The sequence below is a fragment of the Harpia harpyja genome, chromosome 3, assembly GCF_026419915.1.
Source record: "Harpia harpyja isolate bHarHar1 chromosome 3, bHarHar1 primary haplotype, whole genome shotgun sequence".
NCBI lineage: Eukaryota > Metazoa > Chordata > Aves > Accipitriformes > Accipitridae > Harpia > Harpia harpyja.
Window position 1 is genome coordinate 73,198,624 of NC_068942.1, and position 18,881 is coordinate 73,217,504.

Consider the following 18,881-nt stretch of genomic DNA (forward strand, 5'->3'; position numbering starts at 1 on the left):
CCTACCAAATCCCCCAAACTCATTTCCAGTAAAATGATGCTTCCAATCCAGTTTAATATCAGACTAGTGATGCTCTTTTGAATCAAGTCTGAAGTGTTGGCGCAATTAGGTTCCACACTTGTAATCGTTTATAGTGTATTCACTTATACTTCATGGAGATATTAGTTTCTATTTTAATTTAATCTTAGACTTTAGCACAGTATGTAACTATTCATACTTCGTTATTTTGGCTTCTGAAAGAACAAAGGTTTATGTGAACACACTGTATTTTTCTCTCTGTTAGTCTATTAGTTTTTGATCCCATTGGACAATTTCAGCCAAACTTAACACACAAATAGAGATCTCAAAATTTCTAAAATGCATATGAAAATAGGCATGCAGGTAGGGAAACAGTTTCATTTTTATCCTCATCAGGGTAAAGACTACAACAGTTCATAGGGAGAGAGGTGGTATGAATAATGCCAAAGCCATAGGAAACCAGTTTGATCACTCACAGAACTGGTGGTTGTTTACAACTATAGACAGTGCTGCAACTGTGAAAATGTGAAAATGACATTTGTTTCCTATTGTTTATGGTAAGGGATGTAGTAGTACCACAGGATAGTATAGTAACCTTTATTACTGTATAATATATGTATATATGCACATTGTTTCAACTAAGCTTGTGTCAGCCAGACCCAAGGCTTAATGCTTTACTGCACACCATGAATATTACCAATATTTATGCAAATCCACTGAACCATGAGAGTTGCTATATATTCACTATTATAGAACTTTAGTCATTTTTTTATGTCTCAGACCTCCTGCCCAGTATATGGTGTATTGAAGAGCTTTAATAATATTACTTAGCATAAAGCATATTTTTGCATATATTTATACATGTTTGGGGGGGTTATTTTTAATTAGTATTGGCACAACAAAGAAGGGGATTGGACCAACATATTCTTCCAAAGCTGCACGAACAGGCCTTCGAATTTGTGACCTCCTTTCTGACTTTGATGAATTTTCTTCCAGGTACAACTATTTCCATTTCTAAATATTATGTTAAAGAGCGATACATTTTGGCTGACAGATTTGCTTTTAAGGAGACGTTTTTAAATATGTGTCTGAATTTTGTATATAAATTGTCTAGAAGGAGAAGAAAACTGGAAAGAATGTGTGTGTATATTTCCTGCACCTCACAGAGTTTCTCATAATTTAAAATGTAATTTTGTACATTGGGAAATGCACTGGTTGGGGTATCAAAGTTCTGGGTATTTTCTCCCTGTAGCTCTCAGTATATACTGTGTATAACATAAACTGAGTTCTTGCCAAAGGTTCTATCAACAGAGTATGTTCTTCATAGATACTATTTCAATATTTTACAGATTTAAAAATCTGGCACAACAATACAAGTCAATGTTTCCCACATTGGAAATAGATGTAGAAGGACAATTGAAAAAGCTAAAGGTAAGGATTTAACAGTTGTACTTTTTGTTCAGTTTCAGGGAAAGTATAGAAGAAAACAGTAATATTTAATTAAAAAAGTAAAAATGAAGTGTACCAGAACTACTACTTATTAAACTAATTAATTAATTTAAATTAAAAATGCATATCTTCATTATTATAAAACCTTTCAATAAGCAGTAGCTATGCTTCTTAATAGAATGTTCTCTTCTTGTGGGCATTAAAATAAATTTTGTGGATGATTTAATTCTCCTATAACATTTTTGACATAAAATAACTGTTGTATTAAAGTAGCCAAGAGGACACAGGGTGACACTTGCAGTTAGCAGTCTCCAGCCATAACTGATCTAGTTTGTCTGAGAGACTTCCATGCTTACTGAAGAATTGTTTGTGGAAGCTGTGTTTCAAGATGCTGGTATTACAAGAAAAATGTCTTTTCATAAATAAATTCAGAAGAGCTGCTGGTAAAACATGTTCTTTGATGAATATGTAAGAAAAGAGGATGCTAAAAAAATCTCTTACCTTTCCCAAGTTTTGTCTGGTACTTGTTCAGAGCTGACACGCTACCTTTAAAGATATTTTTTAATGTTCGTGGGTAGTGATTTTTTTTTTCTTTCGGAGCTTGCGCTATTTTGAAGTCCCACTCTCAGTGTGTCTAGACTATAGACACACTATAGAGAGACTGTATCAACAAAATGAGGTAGGTATACAACATCTCTGTGAATAGAAATGGTACAGAAATTGTGGCATTCTGATGCCATAACAAGTCATGTTTTCTTATGTGAATCAGTCATTGATTTGTTTTCAATAGAATATAAGCTAATGGTTGTATTTTTCAGGTAAAATACAGCTATTGAGGCTGGCGTGTTAGGGTTATCTGTATGTTTCGTGTTTCAAAAGTGAACACAGTGTTCCCTACTTCCAGCTATTATCTGGGGAAGCTGACATTTCTACTCAAATTTGCAGGGATATGCTGAAAAAATAAGGCCCATGGTTCGAGATGGTGTGTATTTTATGTATGAAGCTCTTCATGGCTCCCCAAAGAAGATCCTTGTTGAAGGAGCCAATGCAGCATTACTTGATATTGACTTTGGTAAGTTAAATTTCAAACTCAATTTAACTCCTAAGAGATTACTTTTATTTTGATTTGTGTTTATATCAGCTTTGAAAACCTCAGAAAAATAGAGAAACAAAATAGTCTTTCCTTTAATAGGAACAGATCTCCCAAAAGTAAAGCACAGTAAGCCAGAGATTGTATCATTAACAGGATTAAGTGCTTAGGGTTTAAATATTGATTTTTACTGAAGTTTATTCCAGTGGAGTTGCAATTTCACTGCAGATGTTCTTGTCTTTATTACTTCTAAATGTGTGTGCACATTGCCATACATTCCAGGCACCCATTGCAGTGCTGCTGAGGTAATTCCTCTGCAGTGGAGGGAGGATTAAACTGGTACGGATAACCCGTAAGTCTAGCCTCCTCAGTTGATCTCTGCTCTGCCCTCTTACCAAAGGTTAATTAAACCACTTAGGTCTCCATGAAGATGAAATGAAGAACTGAAGAGATTCTCCAATCCAGAGTCACAGTGTAGAGTTCATGAATAACCTTTTAAGACTTAGAAAATTTGGTGCAGATACTCAGAGCTACTTGTGTAGAGGACTGGCAATGTCAGACCGTGACCTTTACACCAGGCTCTCCGTGGATGTAGCGGAAATACTTTCTGTGATACACAGGACAGTGAAAAAACATTTACACAGCAGCAGCATCCTAGAATAGATCCAGTGCCTAATGGAAGTAGTATTGAGATCCTTTTAAATTTCTCCCTTGTGGGCAATTCTCAGTGAAAGTTTCAAAGGATGAATGCAAAAAAGCTTACGCATTGGAACAGATAGCACATACTTGATACCTCCTTAAGTATAAGAAAGCAGGATATTTTCTTATTTGTCTGTCTGAACTTCTTGCTCACTAATAATATGCTTATACAAATTGCCAGGGTGAGTCAGCTATTTGAGTGGAAAAAATCCTTCATTTTGAGGGGTTTCTGTGTAGCTTTAGCAATCTAAATACATATTATTCACTACAGGAGGAAGCAATTTGGGGAAGAACAGCTTAATTTGTTCTCTTAAAAACAAAATGGGGATATGTAGTAAGAAGAATTTGCCCTGCTCTTTGGCTGCTGTTTCAGTTTAGCTTTAAAGCCAAATATACAGGTGAAAATCTCCTTTCAACTCATAAAGGAAAATCAGTCTTTGTTTCTTATCATTGCTGAAACAGGGTTGTGCTGTTGTTTTTCTGACAGGCACCTATCCTTTTGTGACTTCATCGAACTGCACCGTAGGTGGTGTATGCACTGGACTTGGTGTTCCTCCCCAGCATGTCGGTGATGTGTACGGTGTGGTGAAGGCGTATACTACTCGGGTGGGAATTGGAGCCTTCCCCACTGAGCAGATTAATGTAGGTTTAATGTTACAAAATGCAATATATACAGTTGCCAAAAAACAAGGTCAATGGAATGGGGTAAGGGTATACAAATGATAAATAAGCACCTTAATAATAATGCCAAGCAATTGCACTCATGAAGAGAGAAGTACATTATAAACTTAAGGTATTTTTCTTCAGAGGAGAGAAACACAAGTGTGATGATGTTATATCATGGTGACCACACTTCTGTTGTAATGAATGATGTGAAAATAGATTTCATCATTTTATGTAATAACATTAGGTGCGTTTCAGTGGCGAGAGTTTGTTGTAGGCTGGAACCGTCAGTGCATCACAGGAAAACTTAAATTACAAGATACAACTTCTGTGCTTAACCTGTGCTTAACACAGCCTGTGTTCTGTGTGATTTATAGAATAAATGTGGTGTGCGCATCAGCCAGTCATGCACAAATTGATCAATAAAAAGAAGGGGAGAGATTCTGATTCTTTTAAACTGTCTGTTGTATTTTCATTATCAAGAAACTAGAAAGCTCAGGGTATTGATTATGAACTATGCACACAGCAATCTCTAGGTCAGTGATCCAGGTCTAATGTAAGGATTTAGTCACTAAAATCCTTTTTCTAATGGCTCAAATGAATTGGTGATATCCTTTAGTTACATGAATCATGAGCGTAAAGTTTCTTTCTTCTTCATTTTTAATGCATTATAGATGCTGCCTGCCTGAAGGGAACACTTGGCAGTCTCATTCTGTGGTAGAACCTAGGAGCCCTAGGCATGGTCAAGGAGTCTGTTGACCTCGACATTGTACAAGCATTGATTTTGTCCCAGGCATTTACAGTCTTGGCCCCCCAAAACAGTAGATGCCAAAAGACCAGGTGAAGAAAGTAAACACAAACAAAATCAAAACCAGGGCTGAATTGTCAAGGAAATCTTCCTATCAGATGAAGAAGGAAGAAAAGTGTCTCCTTGGAACATGAAATACTGATATTAAATAAGTATTTTGGAAATACTAGTGATTGAAATACAAAAATCCTGTACATATGAGGGGCTTTATTCTCTGCCTTAGTCCCCTCGTAATAAAACTTAATTATTTTTTTCTTTTTTTCCTACAAAAAGGCCTTGGAATTGAGCAACTATATTTTTTTTGCTATTTGTCTATATTTGTTTATATTCGTTTTCCTGCTATTTTTCAGTGAAATACCATGAGCATTCTTTTCTGTCTTCTTTTAGGAAATTGGAGATCTTTTACAGTCCCGTGGCCATGAATGGGGAGTAACTACAGGCAGAAAGAGACGTTGTGGCTGGTTAGATCTTGTCATTTTGAAATATGCTCATATGATCAACGGATTCACTGCGTAAGCATCACAGATTTTGCGCTACATTTGGAAGTGATAATTTTGTGCTTCGCAGAATAAATATGTAGGTAACATTAATATAAGTCCAGTAAAGTGTTACATTTTAAGCAATAAAATAATTCACAATGGGCAACTGAGAATTGTCTTAATGCTAATAATAATCTAATTCCTTTGACTTTTTTTTCAAATCAAGTGATTTTACAACATCATAGTAGTGATTTTTTTTCATACATGTTTTCACTTTGCTTACATCAGATGGCAAATGTAGATTGGACCAATGTATCAGTTTTTTAAGAGTTTACAGTTCTTGGCGCAGTGCTTTCATACTGACTTACGTCGCGATCTAAAACCTGCTGGGTTTGAGCTTTGGTTGGCTCTAGTGGATCGTACTTGTAGGACCAATTCTGCATCATTTGGAACCACTGTCTCTTTAAGTGAATTAAGTGGGATGACACAAAGTGCACAGCAACTGGCACAGCTTCCATTCCAGTCCCTACAGGTTCATTTATTTACAAAGATGTGGATTATTATTATGTTATAAATTCTGCTTTTAATGGGCTGAGTTTTATTTTCTTTGGGACTGAGTGACTTACTTGGTTGATAAATTATTTTATAATTAAAAATATATACTAAATTGACATTTTAAAGGAAAAGTGACTGTCTAAAGAAACTGTTCAAGACCATAATACCATCAAGCTAGATTATGTCTAATGCTAAAATGCTAGTAACTATCACAAGCCATTAATTTATACTAATTACCAATCTGTATTTTCAGAAGAAGTTGCAGAAGTTTCATTACAGTTTTGTTCATGTAAAGTGTAGACTTACTCATGCATTCAGGCAAACTTGTTCATATATGCAAACACATGACCTTGGGCATTTTAATATCTTACAAACTGAGGCTTAATATTGTTTATGCTACTAATGTTACAAAGGAACAATGATCTTTGTTCATTAATTTATCAGAAGGTTTTTCAAATTTTTTTTTTACTTGGATTTATATTTTGCTTTAACTTACATAGCTCTAGTTTATGTGGAAATAGTATTAGGAAGGCATTATGTTTCCTTCCATCTCAGTTCTATACAATTACTGCGCTTCTATCAACAAAACTATGTCATTTCTGGTAACTGTGACACTTAAAAACACATGGGGAGATAAAAACTTCCAAAAAGTTGAAGAACTGGCTCCGTGCTGCTTCTTTCCCAAAAGGCCTTTTCATTTAATCATTGCATTCATCATATACTTACTGAGCACATATAGCATGGACTGTTATGTACATACCTAAATGTATGTCTAAATCCTTAGCTACTCATATTTTTACCAGCAAGGTCTGGCATATTGTTTCTAGAGAATTTTACTAGTTTTAAAATGCAGTTTTATTCTGATCAGTGAATACTACAGTGTCTTTTTGAGGTTCCATTTTTGTGTTCCAGTGTGTTCATTCACAAGAAGAAAAAGGTTCATTAAACTGACAACCCTGGTAGCACAGCCTGGGCACTGAAAGTCAGGCTGGGATCCTTCCTACTGAACTGTATACGTGATTTTAGTAGCTAGATTATGCTTGTGAAGTCTGTTTTAAAAGCGTAATTTAGTAAATAAGTCTGTCTTACAGTTGTTGTGAATCAGTAGGAGTAGCAGAAACAATTGCTAGTAGTGATGTAAAGTGACGTGCCATCATACACACCCAAACCAAGTCCAGTAAGGCTCACTTTACGTAGTCAGCTTGCATTTTCATGTGCTGAACTGAACACTGTGCACCTGTATGAGCAGCCAAGCATTTGGAAATGTGTCTTAGTAACTCAGTCATGTATTCATCTGAGAGGCATGAATTCATTTAACAAAGTTTATAGTTTAATATATTTGTGTATTTCTGCTTGCTGGGTTGCCTGAGCTGGATTTGTGAATACAAAACTAGAAAGAAAAAAGAAAAGACAGGTGGAAAGTATTAAAGAGGAGATTCATCATGTGTGTAACTCTGATGTTTTTCTGTACAGTTTGGCATTAACAAAACTGGATATTCTTGATGTCCTTGATGAGATTAAAATTGGTGTTGCTTACAAATTGGGTGGAAAAAGAATTCCATATTTTCCAGGTATGTTGTTAAATATCTATGTTCATTTTCCTCTTTCTGTTAAGTCATGCCTGTTGGGAAAGACTGTTTGCTTTTTAAAATCAGGCTTGATTTCTTTTTCGCTAGACCTTCTGTAGAAATTTGCAGAACTGTGATACCAGTATAAAGACTACTGTATCAGTATGTTAGCATTTCTAGTCACCTTGCGTCTGTATGTATGATGACAAGAAGTTCAGAGCAAATAAAATCTTGTGTTAGGGCCTCTATGTCTTGTCCCATTAGATTTTTTTTATTGACAACACAAGGGGTCTGAAAGTCAGCAAGAGTCAAGTCAGTGTGTATCTTTGGCAATAGCCTTTAATGAAGTAAAGTAAAAATAAAATCAGTGCTTAAGCTGTGAAAAAATGAGATGGATACAAGCAGAATAAAACTGCTTATCGGCTACCATCATGTAACTGTAATTAACAGCAACAACATTGTGGTTAATAAAAATATACATTGCCTCCTGAATATGCTTCATGTTAAAACTTTTAAGATGTAATAATATGTAATTTTGATACATTAATGATGTTTTCAAGATACCTGTAACAGTCTATGCCAAGATGAGGGGGTTGTTCTGTTGAGATGGGGGATTCTGGAGGCACAGGGAGGGCTGGCAGCAGCCACCAGCTTTCCCACCACTGATGGTAGTTTCTGACTGTGGAGAGTAGCACAATGAGAATTCCAGTGGGGAAAGGCTTGAAGGCACCTAAGTTTTTAGCAAGCCTGATTCAACCCTGTTCCATGAAAGTAAAAATTTTTGAGGAAGTCGTGCCTTGTCTACAGGAGGACTTCTATTTTATTATGTGCAAATCTGAACCAAAAAGTGTACTGTAAACTTCAAATAATTTGTTTCCTTAAAAATACTTCAGTAGTCTTCTGACAACATAGAGTGCATCCTAAGGTTTTGGCAAGAGGAAACTGGATTACTAGATCCTCTTGAATCAGAGTTATCTTCCTAAGTAATAGAAATTAATCTAAATTAAGAATAAATTAATTAACCAACCAGTAGAAATACTGGGGGTTTTTTTATTTATCAGATTTTAAATGTTGTCAAAAGACTTTGTTGGTCAAGAACCATAGACGTGTTCTTTTAAGGTGGAGCAGCTAAAATCAACTGTGATAAAAATTGTTCTCCCACAGCTAATCAGGAGATACTACAGAAGGTGGAAGTAGAGTATGAAACAATGCCTGGGTGGAAGACTGACACAACTGGTGCACGAAAATGGGAGGACCTCCCACCCAAGGCCCAGAATTACATTCGCTGTGTGGAGAACCATGTTGGAGTGCCAGGTAAATCTTTCTGTAGATCTACATATGAGGATGCCACAGCAGACAGGAACAGCTCTGTAAAAGTGCTCAGTTCGTTAGCCAGGGAGTGGCTTGATTTGGGCAGGAGGCAATGGAGGTACCTGTGGTTGGGCTGATGATGGTAAAGGTTGTCAAGAAGCAGCAAGGGGTGGTGTTCTGCGGGCAGGTCTGCAGTGTTGCAGAGAGCTCCAAGCTGCTGCTGACAAGGACTTAACCAGAGGAAAGATAAATGTGTGTTCTTCTTGGCAAACTACTGCTTTCTGTCAGTGAAAACTTAGGGATCTCTCACACCACCGTGCTTCAGTGCATAGTTAGTCTAATGTCCTCCCTTTACTAATCTCTTCCTTTCACTTTACTTCCTGCGCTGCATCCCTGTTTGGATGTAGACTTCTCTTTTTTTTTTTGTTTATCTCTTCCATACTTACCCATATAAGGAGATGGGTTGCACAATGGATACAAGATTGTTTAGCCCAATTCTGCCTCTTAGGAAAAATGAGAATCTTAACATGATCAAGCCATCCATTTTTTTTCAAATCTAATTGCTAGAGCTCTAGAGGTGCCAAGAGCTAGATGTGGCATGAATGGTGGAGTTTGAAAGGCAATTTCCACAGTAGCAAACGTGGAAAGCTGACATGTGTGCTTTTGTTTTCCATAAAGCACCTCAAAGGTCACATCTGGGGAGTGTAAGCTAGTTGCAGCTGTGGCAATTCCAGTATTAAGTTCGTGGATTAGGAAGCATCTGATAGCAGACCCTGAAACTCAGTGGGTGGTCTGTGTGTGGTCACGGACACAGATGTGGGCGACGGGATATGTAAATAAAGCTTCCCTCACTTTATTTCTCTGGTTCTCGGTGTGAAGGCAGGGTGCCTTGGTGGGTTTGATGGCTATAGGAGACCTACCTACAGTCAGTTCTGTAGTATGCATGGGCAATAAAAACTGTAGTGGAACAATTGTAGTATGCTGTTTGGGGTGGCTACTCACACTGGATAATGTTTTTAATTGCAGCTTTATATTTAACAATATTATAGCATGTGTGCATCACTATCCCCTGGTCCACATCAAGAAAACTTCACAGTCTGGCAGAGCTCTCACTTCCTCTCTGCAGGGAGTTAGCTAGACATCCTGTCACTCAAGACAATGACAGTTAAACCTGCAACAAACATACTCGACCTTCTGTTAGGCCTTCCATCTGCAATGCTTTGTGTTTATGGTATAATTATTTCATGGTTTCAAACTTCAGTATATTGCGCTTCTAGTGTGGTAATGCAGCAGGTGTAAAGTGATTTTTGACAGTAAAACTTCCTAGCGTTGTGTTTCAGGACAAAGTTGGCCAGTTCGTAGTGAAGCGTGATGAAAGGTGAAAATTATTCAAATTCATTGATTGTAATATTTACTCTCAGTAATTGTTCTAATAGATGTGTTTTCCTCCCTAGTTAAATGGGTCGGAGTTGGAAAATCAAGAGAGTCGATGATCCAGCTATTCTAAACGAATGAAGAACTTCAGTGATGAGAAGCACAATTTAGCATTCATCTGTTCCTTACTGCTTCCTCTTTAAATGGAGATGCTATTTAAAACCAACATGTTCTTCTAGGAATTGAATAGAAAGAAAACATATATTCTGTATTGTAACATTTTATTTAAGTTCTCAGTAAATTCAGTGTAAAATCTCCTTGGTGGCCACTATCAAAGAAAAATCAAAAACGTATTCTTAACAAAATAAGGAAAAATATTTTTTTAAATTTGAGCCATGTTAACTATTTAAAAGTATTTTACACCCATACAGAGTTATTTCTTCTTGCTGAAACCAGTATTAAACCTTTTCCGGTAGTTACTGGGTAACTTTAGAATTGTGAAGCTTGGATTTGCTCTTCAACTTCAAATGCTACAATGTTTATGTATTTGGGTTGGCAGTAATAAGACAGATACCATGTACTTAAATTGGTTGGATTATATAGATTTTCAGTTTCTGAAATATGGTGAAGTTAGGTAGGTATTTTTGACTGCACAAAGCAAAGCAAACACAATTATCTATAATTTTTATATAATGATTTTTTAATAGCCCACTAAAATGAATGGGGAGCATCTAAAATATTTTTGTCACAGAGCCTGTTCTAGTAACTAACATCTGTAGAGGGGCCAAACTGGAGAAAGTTCAAATATCCTGTGTACTAGCAGACAATCCCTGTGGAGACTGTCAGATGTGCAGTCTTTATTTTATGCAGTAGGGAAGGAGTGAGCAAAGGTGGAAGGAAGAGAGTCCTCAGGGTACAAAACACACGGGGAGAGCGGAGCCGAGGCAGCACGCTGTGTTTTCTCAGTGAACCTGAAACATTTCTTCCTGCTCATGCAGTGATTGTAATTTCCAAAGTTTTACTGTAGATATCTGTTGAGGAACTTGGGACTTGCAGCTCTGTAAGGCACACTTGCTTCCACAGCTCTAGGTTTCCAAGAATAAATCAATGCATGACTTAACGATGACTGCTGCAGTATTTACACCCCTCACACATTTTGACCTTCCTCAGCAAAATGTAATGCCTATTTATAGAAGGGGATGACATGTGGCAGCCAGGGTTGGGACATGTAGAAGCCGTGGAGAGGTCCCAGAATCTTTAAGAATACACTTGGATTTCTTTGTGGATCTTCTAATTTATAATGGCTATACTTCAAGAGCTCTCAAAAAAAGGCCTACCTCTTGTAGAGGAGAAAGAATACAGTAGAAACGGAGTTATTCCGTAACTGCGGAATTTTCCGAGTAAATGTTCCTTTTCTATTGATGTCTCAGAAAGCTATAACAGTATTTTTGTATCATTCCCAGGGGCTGTGGAAATGGCATCAAAACCCCAGTAATGCCATTATCTAGTGTGTGAAAATATCCCTTTTCTGAGATGATAACTCCAAGGATATGAACCCATGAGAATCTTTGCATCAGAGATGGGGAAAAAGAAAAACCTGTCTGGAGTATTCTGTGTCATACTCATCCCCTTTGTCATTTCTCACTCAATATTAAATAACAGTTCAAACCCATTTGTGTCAAGAAGCAATTACAAAAGTACCGATACAAGCACAAAGCAAGCACTAAATTTAACTGTTTACGGATGTATTGCTGCTTGTAAGGCAGAATTCTTACACCCTCCAGCTGCAGTGCAGTCTCTTCATACCCCAGTTCATAACAGACTGTGGCTTTATGCCACAAGCAAATACCCTTTATCTCTTGGAAAAAAAAAAAAGAGCCCAAAGCCGTGAATCCTTAATTCAGCTACAATTGCTTTGTTGATCTTTGACAAGTTGTTTAATCTTCCTGCTACTGTTTTTTCAATCTGTAAAATGGCAATTAGGCATACATCCTCACCTCTTTTACACTGTTTTGGAGGTCCATGGGTCCTGCAGCCTTGCTCTGACATTGATGAGGAAGCTCTCCCTGTAGTATTTATGGGTATTCTAATGAAAGAGCAATGAGATTTCTGACCTTATTTAATGTTTGCAAGCCATTTCTGAAAGGTGCTTGGTAAGTGCTAATTATTACAAGCACCGTGAAATGTGCCTCATTTATATGACGTAATTTAAGCATAAAGATGCTTGTAGGTACAGTAATTAAGTTTTGTTTTCCCATGGCTTAACCTTGTGACATTTGCCTACTGGATGATCTAGACCTGTTCCTTTTCTTGGCCCCATATTCATCAGTGCATTTGTGCTAGGAGGTTGCCGCTATATTTAAGCTTTGGTTGATTTATAGGTAAAGTCCACAATGACTAACAAGCCACTCCATGTACTGAATAACTGGATTTAATGATCAGCTCTAAATGAAGTATTTGGCATATTGAAAAAATTAGGTTTTATAGCTTAATTTTCACAGGATTACTTTCTCTTGTTCACCTAATCTTTTTATTTTCCGTTAAGTAATTTTTCCATTAAGTGTCCGTTAAATCCACATTGCCTGTCTTTGCATTCAAGGATTCATCAAAAACCCAGTGATGTTGTCAATGGGCATGATGTAATAGGCAATTATCCCCTGACTTACACTGGTACCGTAAAAATAATATCATGCATTTGATTTCATTTCATAGCGTGGATTTTTTAAATTAAAGTTCTACTCCTATTGAATTTCATATGTGTTGTCACTGAGTTAAATGTGAATAAGTTCAGGCTTTTATCAAAAAGCTCTTTAAACTACTGAGTGACACAATACTTAATAAGAACATTTTTATGTAAATTTTCTTTCATTTTGGCTGTTTCCCTTGTGTATTATTTTGTATTGTTTGGAATTTCATTTTAATAACAATCACTGTGATGAATTTAATTTCTTTTTTCTCCCCAGCCAAATGCAATAATAATGACTAAAACTGGTTGATGCATCATCCTGTTAGATATCTGGATGGAAGAATAAGGGTGAACGTCTACCAAAATGGCATAATTTGTGGTAAAGATTATAGTTTTCTAAAAGTAGCAATTACTGATTCACTCATGCACATTAATGTATTTGATGTATTTTCTCACATTTACCCTTACAATATGGCCTTCATAGTCAGGTGTATGCTTCCTAACACATGCAGTATAGAATTTTCAAGCTTTTTTAATTTTTAATTTGGCTGTATATGGTCTTACAGTTCTGGCATAATGCACTTTATAAAAGGAAAGAAAATTAAGCATTTCCATAGTAATGTGCAAACTATACTTAACACCTTATGCAGATTTTTTCAGATGAATTTTGGATCCACACCTGTTTATTTTGTCCTGAAAGACATATTAAAACCAATTTAAAGTAACAGTGCTTGGTCTCTATTTCTCTCTTCTTTTTAACACCATACAAACACTTCATACAAAAATCTGATTCAATATTTCATAGATTTTAAACAATAACTAGCAGCATCACTGAATGAATAGGTATTTTCTTTTAATCTACAGATTCTCAGTGTTTGGCCTTTTTTTAACATATTCCACAAACTTTTGTCACACTTTCACATTTACAAACTGAGCAGGGATCCATGTTTACCACCGGGGATTTATGGTTAGTCATCTTTAATTAGCTCACCTGAGTGAACAATCGTTTTACGAAGAAAAAAAGCACTTTCTAATTGATGCAAAAATGTTCTTGCCATACCAGCTGGCTCAGAACAACTGATGTGAACTCTATATAGCTCTTTATCAACAGAACTGTGCTAGAAAGGAAAGATAGATACTGGCTCAGATAAGTAATCATCACCTCTAAAATAAGAGTGGGCTTCAGACAAGTACTGTTAGGGCTTTCAGAAGCCTTTGTAGAAATCACTCTCTTTCTCATCCATTTTAGAAGGAGCCTGGAACAACAGGGGAGTGACCTGTTCAGTAAATGACAGCAGGTTAACACACACTTCAGGGCAATGTCTGAGAGCCGTATGAGAACTGGTCTGCTAATTAACTAGTGTTTCTTCATTTCCGTGCCATGAGTTATATATATATAAATTCACGTAGAATCGTCTTTGGTAGCCAAATATCTGAAGCAGTTTCATCTAACTCCACGTGATGCTGGCAATGCCCAAGACCAAAAAATAGCAAAACCAAAACTGAGGGAGTCTCTCTTTGCTGAAATTACCCACCAGGAAAACACTCTGGTTTGTTACTGGTCTGTCTGTTGTCTGTCACCTGGAGAGCTGGGTCTTATGACTGGGAGGAAGGAAAGAAGATAGGCAGCCTGGTAAAAATGGGAACAATGTGACCATCTTGCCTTTGGAGAGTTGCAATTAATAGATGACTTTCCCGCCCCTACCCTCTTCTAGTAAGTAATACTTTACATGGGGTCAAGCTGTAGCCCACTCCTTACTCCTCGTGAAAGTGGCCCAGCTTCCTCTACAGTAACGTTTCATATCCACCAGAGAGCTGGTTTCAAGAGCTGGCTGTGTGCAAGAAGTATGAGCTGACATTACCCTTTTAACTAGCCATCAGGCAAGAAAGAAAATCCAGCTCCAACCGTCTTATCTTTAGAAGAAGTCCCTGTTTGTGGTATAGGCACTCTATCAGGGGAGTAGCCTGTAGATTTGTTGGCTACTAATTTAAGTGAGTTTGTTTGTTAGTGATGGTATCGTCTCTCTATTAGATCCATGTTGCCAATGAAAAAGAAGGTGCCTGAGGCTTAGAGCCTGCTCGCCTGTCACAGTGCTACATGGGATTCATAGTGTGTGAGAAGTGGTATTGTACAGCCTGCTTCAGAGAGGTAGGAAACTGGGTTCCTTCCTTCCCAAATCACAGGTTGTCCTGGTTTCGGCTGGGACAGAGTTAGTTTTCTTCCTCGTAGCTGGTACAGTGCTGTATTTTGGATTTAGTATGAGAATACTGTTGATAACACACTGATGTTTTAGTTGTTGCTAAGTAGTGCTTACCCTAAGGCAAGGATTTTTCGGTTTCCCATGCTCTGCCAGCAAGGAGGTGCACAAGAACCTGGGAGGGAGCACAGCCAGGACAGCTGACCTGAACTAGCCAAAGGGATATTCCATACCATAGGATGTCATGCTCAGTGTATCAACTGGGTGGAGTTGGCCAGGAGGGGCAGATTGCTGCTTGGGCATCTGTCTGTGGGCGGCGAGCAACTGCATTGTGCATCACTTGTCTTTTCTTGGGTTTTATTTCTCTCTCTTTTTGTTATCTTCCTTTTCATTACAGTAGTTATTGTTATTATATTTCAATTATTAAACTGTTCTTATCTCAACCCACGAGTTTTAGGGTTTTTTCCAATTCTCTTCCCAGTGGAGGAGGAGGAGTGAGTGAGCAAGTGACTGCATGGTGCTTAGTTGCTGGCTGGGGTTAAACCACGACACAGGTCCATCACAAAGGAGCTTTGGTAAGGAACACCTTTTACTCTCAGATGGGGCTGGCTGAACCTTTACATATTGCTCAAATTTAAAGTAAAAGATTATCCATGTAGATGTCAGCCATAGAGTGAGGCATTAAAGAAGTAAAGTAAATAAGGGTTTCAAGATTTTGCCTTTTAATCTCTTATATACTTACAGGAAATTAGTTGTTCTAAAATACCTTCATGTGTTATTAATATCTGTACATTTCTGGAATAGAGACTGTGCATTAAATATTTGCCCATCAGCCCTGTGAGACTGACTGTAAGAAAAAAAAACAACCAAAAAACAGGAAAGAAGATCTTCTATGAGCACATACACTTTATAGCTTCCTTTAATGCAGAAAATTTTGGCCAGCAGCTGCATTTTGCAGTGGTTGCAAACAGTACAAATTCTAACACTGTCTACAAAAATGTCTTTGGCAAGGAAATGTCTTTGGCAAGGAAATGTCTTTGTCAGGAAAAAAATAACACTCGTGTATTTGAATGTTTTCGCAGTCTTGAGATAATGTACTCTTCCTTTGACAGGCGTTACCTTTTACAAGTTAAGTACATACACCAGAGTTTACATTACAGGCCTGTAAATAGTGCCTCAAACAACAGCATTAGGTTTCAGGAGATACCTTTACAGTGCTTGGTAAGTGGCGGAGCACTTCAGACACTTTAGGTAGCTGCTGAAATCCTTAAAATACCCTGGGCAGAAGCACGGGAGACATATTTTCTTAAGGACTGCAGAATACAATCAACTATACGTGCCCTTACAGCAGAGGTGGCAGTATCCATCTTCATCTTCCCCTATATGAGACAAAACTTCCAATGCTATCTGGGCCTAATTCTTCAAATGCGTGGAAACGGTGTTTGCCGCTGAGGTTTGTGGAGCCCGTCTGGCCTGTAAATGGAGATGGTCCCATGCAAGGGGTGCTGGAGTCAACCTTTGGTGAGTCTGAAAAAATTACAAACTTGGTAAATACAGTGTATTACCAGTCACTATTATAAAAAGGTGTTTCATGGTGTTCTTTGCTTCTGAAGAGAAAACTCTCAGTTACAAACCTATTGTATTTAGACTTATGTTTCCACTGAAGTTCTTAAAATAGTGCAGCACTCTGCCATGAATGGAAACCTGTCCTTTGAGTTCTGAATTGCGGAGTGGCTGACAACAAATGGCAAAGACCTTGATAAGCTTGAGGGCTGGGCAACAGAAAGCTCATGAAGAAGCACAGGGTTCCCCATGTCTCAGTACAGACTGGGAAGCACCTGGCTGAGGAGCAGCTGTGCTAAAAAGGACCTGAGGTTTACAGCAGATGCCAGGGTGAATATGAGCCAGTGATGCACTTGCATCTTGAATAAAGCAGATGGCCTACGGGGCTGTACCAGGAGGATAATGACCAGGAGATGGAGGGAAGGTGTTTCCCATTACTCATGTTGGTGAGTAGTACCACTGCTTCATGCTAAATACCTACTGGCATCCATTGTAATGGCATGGTTTGTGTCCTTAGTAAATGGGTGAAGAAGAAAAGGAGAATTGGGGAGATGATGTGACATTGTTGTTTCAAGAATCTGCCTTGCTACAGGTAAGACTAGCTATGGCCCCAGTGCACAGTCATGTGTACGTCAATACTACAGTTAAAACTTTACTGCTTAGTTAGCATCCTATAGCATCAAAAATAGGCAATGCAGTTCAAATTTTGAAATTTGCATTTTGTACTCCAATTTTCTTCTGCTTCAGTTGTTCCAGCCACTGAGGCTGTGCCCTTGTGGTGGCTTCATCCTGCTCTGCAACGACTGTTATCACTGTTCCACACTTCAGTTTGCACTACGAAGTAGTGCACCCAGTACGGAAAATGGGTTCCTTTCAGATGAAAGTGAACAAGAGATGCTTTCCAGCAGTGCCCCCGCTATGCTCCAGATGCTAATCAGAGTTCAGTCCATGGGACCAGACAAGAGCTGGTCAGAAGCAACCCTCTACCTACAGTGTGGATATTGGCTCCTGAGCACCAACTACTTTGCGTATTTATTCCTGTAGTGCTGCACTGCTTGCTAATATAGACACACCTTTTGAACATCAGCCATTCCATCTTCCCTTATCCAGTTCTTTGTTCACTTTATACTAATCCCTAACTAATTATTCCCTGTATGGTTCTATATCAAATGCTTAATGAAGTCTAAATAGATTATAACCACTGCATTTCCTTTGTCCATAAAATCAGCTGTTACCCAAGCTACTCAGGAGTCATCTATTTTTAAGTCCATCTCGCATTTTATCCCATTTTGCATTTACCTCTATGTTCTTAGTGAGCCTTTCCTTGAAAACATCGCTGAAGTCTTGCAAACGACTGAGTCTAGACTATTAACCCTCTGTTTGTCAGCATAATTTTTTCACTGCGTCCTTTAAAAGTATTACATTTTCAGTTCTCCGATAATACAATACCGCTCTCAACTAGAAAGATTATTAGAAGCATTTCTTCCAGCCCTGCAATTGCATAAAGTCATTCTTTCAGAATTCAGGAATGCAGTTTGTACCTGTACCAATGGGGCCGTAATCGTGTCTATGTGAGATAAAGTTTGAAGACACTGAGTAAGTTCACAGAAGGTTTGCCTTGCCATTCTGAAACAGCATTAAGTTTCTATCTGTAGCTTCTAAAGAAGAAAAGGTAACTAAGTTACCTGGAAAAGGTAACTAAGACATCAAACCCATTTTCTGAGGATTTGGTCCACTGATTTTAAGTATATACATTCTGCAGAAAAAAATAAGAATATACGTTCAGTGATCTCCACTTGTCTACTCTGGGTACTGAAATAAATAGGGGGCTGGACAAAGAAGCATCTCCAACCTTGCCAGAAGAACTGAAGTTGGACTAAAACAGCAGCAAGCTCAGGTGCTGGGTGCTGAACTTGGCCAAAAGAATGACAGGTGTCTGGGATGAGTACTGAAGGGCTGTGAATTCTGAAGAGCTAGGAGGAATGTCAGGCTACTCCCCTCCATTATTTAGTCAGTTTTCAATGCCAGTATTACAGTTTTATATTTGCACCAGTTTCAGTGGTGATGTATATATAGGTAGTCCTTCCTAGAGTTTAGCTTGTGATAAAAAATCAATATTAGAAACAGGCAATACTGAACACCTTCACCATCAATCTGGAGATCTTCCAAATCTTGCAGACAGGAAAGAAGAAGAAAAGAAGATAAAAATGTGTCACACCAATATCTTTTCTGAAATTCTCATGCAGAAAAAAAAAAAAAGAAAAAAGAAAAAAGATGAATGCATATACATGGCAGGAACGTACTGAGCATAAATATATAGAATAACGCATTTTAATATACATGAAAAAGAGGTCAAGTGGAAGAAATAAAAGATGTTAGCTAGTTAAGGTATTACAAATGGGTAAGACATTTTGTCTGTT

General features: G+C 37.8%; 1 protein-coding gene across 1 annotated transcript in view; it reads left to right on the top strand.

Moving 5' to 3' along the window:
* Positions 1 to 13,425, top strand: part of ADSS1 (adenylosuccinate synthase 1) — a 31,121-nt gene extending 17,696 nt beyond the window's left edge. Inside the window, exons 6-13 of the mRNA XM_052783347.1 lie at positions 907 to 1,014; positions 1,368 to 1,449; positions 2,413 to 2,539; positions 3,744 to 3,898; positions 5,115 to 5,239; positions 7,235 to 7,332; positions 8,494 to 8,643; positions 10,095 to 13,425. Coding sequence (XP_052639307.1) covers positions 907 to 1,014; positions 1,368 to 1,449; positions 2,413 to 2,539; positions 3,744 to 3,898; positions 5,115 to 5,239; positions 7,235 to 7,332; positions 8,494 to 8,643; positions 10,095 to 10,147 — 898 coding nt within the window. The 3' untranslated portion in view covers positions 10,148 to 13,425. The remainder of the gene's footprint in view (positions 1 to 906; positions 1,015 to 1,367; positions 1,450 to 2,412; positions 2,540 to 3,743; positions 3,899 to 5,114; positions 5,240 to 7,234; positions 7,333 to 8,493; positions 8,644 to 10,094) is intronic.
* Positions 13,426 to 18,881: the final 5,456 nt, after the last annotated feature.